Source organism: Neofelis nebulosa, chromosome 6 (assembly GCF_028018385.1).
Source record: "Neofelis nebulosa isolate mNeoNeb1 chromosome 6, mNeoNeb1.pri, whole genome shotgun sequence".
NCBI lineage: Eukaryota > Metazoa > Chordata > Mammalia > Carnivora > Felidae > Neofelis > Neofelis nebulosa.
Genome location: NC_080787.1, coordinates 4540812 through 4547457, shown reverse-complemented (window position 1 = coordinate 4547457; position 6646 = coordinate 4540812). Strand labels below are relative to the sequence as shown.

Genomic DNA, 6646 nt, shown 5'->3' with positions numbered 1-6646 from the left:
GAACATGGCTTTGTATGGCAGTGGTTTATCTCTCACATATATTTGCAAAATGTGTGCGGCTGAACTTTAATATTACATCAAAGCAACAAAGAGTTCTAACTTTGGGGGTAGTATACTTTGTTTTAAATGCTGCCTTCCCTGCTCACATTGTGGTAGTGGGTGAGTGACTTAAGTTCTCTGAACCTCAATTTCCTCATCTCGAGAAGTCGATAATTAGACTAGCCTTCCTTTCAGGGTAACAGTGGGAATCAAAAGGGTCAATATATGTAAAGTGTTTAAAATAGTCTAACTCCTATTAAGTGCACTAGAAGTGTTTGCTATCTTTATTAGGGAGGGCATGTAAGAACCAGTGTACAATTGGAAGCCAGTATATAAAGCCAAATGTTCACAGACAGAGTTCAAATGTGAAAGGCAAGCGGGATAAATTTGGCTCATTGTAGAACCAAAACACTGCTAGAGTTTGAAGGGAATAAAGGAGATACAAACTTAAGACTTTTAAATGAATGTCTGTGATTCTTGCTAGACTCAGAATAGTTGACATGCAATACAGAAAACAGACCACAGAATTAGCAGTGTGATTAGTTATTAGGAAATGAAAATCCCTTCCTAACACAGGGTTTTTAACAGGAACTCAAGGAAAGTTGTTAATGGAACATTTTTTGAAATAATAAACAAAACTGGTAATGATCATTTTAATGTTCAGTATAAAAGGTTTGAGTGATATTTGGATTATTTTCCATTTTTAAAGTTTTTATTTAAATTCCAGTTAGTTAACATACAGTGTTATAATAGTTTCAGGTGTAGAATGTAGTGATTCAACACTTCTGTACAACACCAAGTGCTCATCGCAAAGAGTATTCTCCTTAATTTCCATCACCGATTTAACCCACCCCACCACTCCCACCTTCCCTCTGTTATCCCTGTTTGTTCTCTATAGTTAAGAATCTGTTTCTTGGTTTGCCTCTCTGTTTTCCCCTTTGCTTGTTGGTTTTGTTTCTTAAATTCCAGATATGTTTGAAATCATGTGGTATTTGTCTTTCTCTGACTGACTTACTTTGCATAGCATAATACTATCTAGCTCCATTCATGTCATTGTAAATAGCAAAATTCCATTCTTTTTTATGGTTGAGTAATATTCCATTGTATATATATACTGCATTTCCACCCTCATATCTAGGATTAGGGTAAGGTTTAGGGCCAGATTTAGGGAAAATGTTAGTGTTAGCACCAGAGTGATAGCATGTGCCTGGTATCCTATAGTTCAAAGACCTCTCTAGAGGGTTAGGTTTAGGTTAGGATTTGAATTAGGGGTTAGGAATTATGGTTTGGGGTTAGGGTTAGGGCTAGATTTGGGGTATTTGGGGTTTAATTAAGGTATGTAGCTAGTAACCTGCAGTTCAGAGACCTCTCCAGAGAATGAAACACCAGAGTTCTTTTGGAGTGAGAATAGACAGGGCAGCTATCCTCTAAGCTGAGGGAAGGAGTGGATTTAGGGCTCTAAATGCTCTTACATAGATTTTTTTTTTTTAAATTTTTTTTAACCTTTATTTATTTTTGAGACAGAGAGAGAGACAGAGCATGAATGGAGGAGGGGCAGAGAGAGAGGGAGACACAGAATCGGAAGCAGGCTCCAGGCTCTGAGCCATCAGCCCAGAGCCCGACGCGGGGCTCGAACTCACGGACCGCGAGATCGTGACCTGGCTGAAGTCGGACGCTTAACCGACTGCGCCACCCAGGCGCCCCTCTTACATAGATTTTCTAAACTTTGCAGGCATAAACTTGGAATTGAGTTTAAAAGACAATCAGGAAGGCAAAAATGGTGTTGGTCAACTCTCAAAGAGTACCAGGTTAATAGGGAAAAGGTGAGTTTTAATGCATTCCATCTTTCTGTTTCACGGCTCCTGAATCTCCCCTACTTCAAGCCAGTTGTCTGGTAAATTTGGGCTTTACCGCCATGGGGAGCAGGCAAAAAATCAGGTGAATCAGCAGAACCCAGATTGACAAGACAACTTTTTCCCTGTTGGTTGGTGATAAGTTCTGTGGCGTCCTAGTACAAGGACAGCATCATGTTGAAGGAATTTCTGTAAACAGTTTTTTTCTTATGAACATCACACTGTTCTAACCTGGAAAGTTCCTTGAAGGGTATTAATTGCAATTTTGGGATTTGTCTTCCCCAGGGTGTCAGTCAAGAAAAGAAGGTCACATTATTCTTTTTGTTTCCTTAAAGGCCCTATTTACTCTGGGATAAGGGTTCCATCCCATGATACCTTAAATGCCCTAAAGAATTCTTGCATTCTGCTCAAAGCACATCTTCTGGACAAGCCCAGGCTTTCTTTTATGTGACGATGATAGCCACAGTTTGGTTTAGACTCTGCTTTCAATGGTTAGATTTTGAACATTAGCACAGTTGGTACAGGAAGGCAGTTAGGTCGATGTTCTCAGGTTGCATAACAGCTAGAGAGCTGGTTGGTTGGTAAATGGTAAAGCATAGACCACAAAGAGAACAGTGGGGAGAGTGGACAAATACAGGAAGGTCAGTATGGAAAAGCTGAGAGAGCACTGCATAAGAGCTAGGTTCAGTTCAAAGTCACAGACATGAAAGGAATTAGGAGAATGCCTGTTAGTGACACTGGGGTGAGAAGAGAGTGCTATGCCACCCATTTTCCCTATAATGTTTGATTTAAAGGCATAGAGAGATATTTTATTCCACAATTCTAAAGCTACCTTTGATAGGGTCTTCATTCCCTCTTTTCCACTTAGAAAAAAATCAAGCCATAAATTTCCGAATTTTTCTTTTTATGAATTCTGGATAGTTTGTCCTTTATCTCAATGGCTAGTATAGCAACTAAAGAAATGTCACACAACTGCTCCTTTCTTTTAATTATTGTAGTAAGGAATTCAGGCAGCTTTCTTTGTAAGGCAAGACAGTTGTGCCTACCTCAGAGGAAATACCCATAGCATTTGAGTTAAAATATTTGGTGGTGTTTTACCTCTCATTTTAGGGAAATAAAAAAGAAATCCCTTGGAAAATTTCCCCCATCCATCATGAGGTTAATGACACTTACATTACGAATAATATAAAATGGTGTATAGATATATTTGTGAATCGATCTTAACAATCTTAGGTCACATTCAGTGTTCTATCTTTCCAGCTGCAACTTGACCAATTAGACACCCTTTGTGTCTTTTTCAAGTTCTAGGATTACAATATTTGAGCTAGTAAAAGTTCTTCAAAAGACTGCATGTGGGTCTGTGTTGGATGAACTTGTGATTGCTGTCTTCTGTCAGAGAGTGAGGGGAGACATAGCAGGGCAAAGCTATCTGGGAACATATAAATGTGGGAGACTATGTCTTTTAGCAACAACTATATAGTAAAGTGTTAATTTTTTCTATGAAAGATTGGTAACACACAAGAGAAAATAAGTAACTGAAAACCAATTTATTAATGCACATTGGAGTTCCTTAACTTTATTTTTCACAAAAGAACAACCACAAGATAAACTTATGATTGAATTTTATCCAATATTCACATATCTTTGTCTATTTAAAATCAATGAATTTTCTATTTAGAGGCTCTATTTGGAATTATAGAAAGCATAAAAATGTGGAATAATTATAAATTATGACTCAGATGTCAGTGTCTTAGCTGCTGTCCGAAAGCATTTGAAATTTTGTTGAAACTCTTTCCACGCTGTTTCCAGGCCTCACACCTTAGGATTCACACACATTCAGTCCCAAGCACCACTGCTTCCCGTATACTTTTCTGATCTATACACCCTCCCTTTTCTTCTTGCTCCTTCTGTAGTATTCTTCAATTCTGTGATTTCATTTAGGTTTTTCAAAATTAGTTCCAGTCTCATTTATGGTTGGAAGTATTCTATCACTTAATCCCCCAGGCTATTTCACTTCTAAATTAGGATTAAGACCTTCAGTTCATCTCACTGTGTGAATACTCATTTTGGGGTTGTATGTGTGCACATTTGTGTCTTTGTTTATACTTCCAGTTGCATGCTATTTCTTCTTTGTCTATAAATAAGTCATTAGAATACATGAATGAATAAGAATATTTTGTTCTTCCTGTAATCATAACGTAATTCAAGTTATTTTTTTCACTCAATATTAACATTTTAAAGTTGCTACTGAGTTGTTTTCATCTCATGGTAAGCACTCATTTATATATAAGATTATTAAGAGTAGAGATATTCCTTTCTCTGTAACAACAAATTGGAAATAGCCTGAAAATACATAAAAGAGGAATACATTGAAAAGTCTTTTGTTTTTTGTTAAAAAATATTTTCTATGAAAATTGTCTTCTTGGCTATGGAACTTAATATTTAATCTTTATCCAACACTAACTTAGGGATTTATAAAAAAGAACTCATTCACTTGAAAACTTATTGATTTTATCCACAACAGGAAAAATATATGCATGAAACATAAAAATAAAACTATAAAAATGTTACTGTAACAAGAGTATATTTGGAAATGGCATAGGTCTTCTCCAGTCTACTGACAGGTGTTTGATGATGAGTGGGCAGCCTTTGAGTTTATGATTCTTCCTCTGGGTATTAGAAACAATGATGATGGGAAAAAATGCAAGTTCTGAAGGCTACTTTGTTCTACTGGGTTTTTCTCATTGGCCTCATCTGGAAGTAGTTCTCTTTGTGCTTATCTTGATGTTCTACTTGACGACATTGATAGGCAACCTCTTTATCATTGTCTTGTCATGCCTGGACGCCCATCTCCACACTCCCATGTACTTCTTCCTCTCAAACCTCTCTTTTCTGGATCTCTGCTACACCACCAGCTCCATCCCTCAGTTGCTGGTCAATCTCTGGGGCCCAGAAAAGACCATCTCTTATGCCGGTTGCATGACTCAACTTTACTTTGCCCTTGCACTGGGAACCACAGAGTGTGTCCTCCTGGTGGTCATGTCCTATGACCGTTATGCAGCTGTCTGTAGACCCCTGCATTACACTGTGATCATGAACCCTCGTTTCTGCCACCTGTTGGCTGTGGCTTCCTGGGTCAGTGGCTTTACCAACTCAGCACTTCATTCCTCCTTTACCTTCTGGGTCCCCCTCTGTGGACATCGCCAAGTGGACCATTTCTTCTGTGAAGTTCCAGCACTGCTGCGATTATCGTGTGTTGATACCCGTGCTAATGAGCTGACCCTCCTGATCACGAGCTCCATTTTTGTTCTCATACCACTCATCCTCATTCTCAGTTCTTATGGCGCCATTGCCTGGGCTGTGCTGAGGATGCAGTCATCAGCTGGACTTCAGGGAGTCTTTGGGACATGTGGAGCCCATCTTATGGTTGTGTCCCTCTTTTTCATTCCAGCCATGTGCATATATCTGCAGCCACCATCAGAAAGTTCTCAAGATCAAGGCAAGTTCATTGCCCTCTTTTATACTGTTGTCACACCTAGCCTCAACCCTCTAATCTACACTCTCAGAAACAAAGATGTAAGAGAAGCAGCAAGGAGACAAGTGGGTCTAGATTGGGAGATATGACAGAGAGATCATAATTTTTGTGCTGCAACTTTCGTTCAGAGTCTGATCCATCTTGGAGGGTATTTCCCTGCTTCTTTGATACTTATTTTAGTCCAAAACCCAGCCTTAAACTTGGGTTGTTTTTATTGGCTAATTCTGAAATATTATCTAGAGATAAATTTTTGATTTGTAACACTTCATTTTTAATAATTCCATATTTAGTGTCCATAGAAATTAGAAACTGTTTTTTTTAACTTTATTCATTTGGAGAGAGACAGAAATCACAAGAGGGGGAGGGAGAGAGAGAATCCCTAGCAGGCTTCACAGAGCACAGAGCCTGATGTGGGGGTGGAACTCATGAAACCATGAGATCATAACCTGAGCTAAAATCAAGAGTTGAATGCTTAACCAACTGAGCCACCCAGTCACATCCTAGGGGCTGTGTTTTAAAAATAATATGCTAAGGTGTGCCTGGATCACTCATGTTGATTAAATGTTGGAATCTTGACTTTGGCTCAGGTCATAATCTCATGGTTTGTGAATTCAAGCCCCGCATCTGGGTCTGTGCCAACAGCATGGAGCCTGCTTAGGATTCTTTCTCCCTGTCTGTCCTCCACTGGCTCTCTCTTTCTCCATAAATAAATAAATGAAAACTTCTAAAACAAATAAAACAAAAATAATACGCTAAATTATGGACTGAGCATTAGTATTTACAAAAAGATGGGGGCACTATTGCAAAGACATAGATGAATGGAGTTTTTGGTCATTGACCGGCATTCAATTTAGTTAAATGGTAAAACGATGTATGACACTTCTTTGGTTTAAGCATACTTTTTTCAAGATACTATATTATATGAGTGTTTTATTCTATGGGTCTATATGCTTGTCACATTGAACAGCATAAAGAAATATCTGTTCAAAATGGTTCATTTGTTCACCCATCCAATTATGCATCTACTCATTCATTTATTCATTTACTTCAATACCTAAATATCTTCTAGATGTCAGATTTTGCTAAAATAGGTGAATAAAACTCTTTTTGCCTGAGTTGAACTCATTTTCTGGTGGGGGAAATAACAATGTAAGGTAAAAAATGAAGTATCTTGATTTGAATTAATGTGTCACTGGGAACAGTGCTAATAATTTATGGT

At 38.2% G+C, this 6646-nt stretch overlaps 1 protein-coding gene across 1 annotated transcript; it reads left to right on the top strand.

Moving 5' to 3' along the window:
* The first annotated feature begins 4548 nt into the window (after nt 1-4548).
* Nucleotides 4549-5516, top strand: LOC131515526 (olfactory receptor 2J3-like). The gene has a single exon (XM_058736231.1). The coding sequence runs from the start codon at nt 4578-4580 to the stop codon at nt 5514-5516; it is 939 nt and encodes a 312-aa protein (XP_058592214.1). The 5' UTR covers nt 4549-4577.
* Nucleotides 5517-6646: the final 1130 nt, after the last annotated feature.

Excerpts from the sequence above, each read along its gene's own strand:
- LOC131515526 (XM_058736231.1), top strand. The coding sequence starts at position 4,578 with ATGATGATGGGAAAAAATGCAAGTTCTGAAGGCTACTTTGTTCTACTG.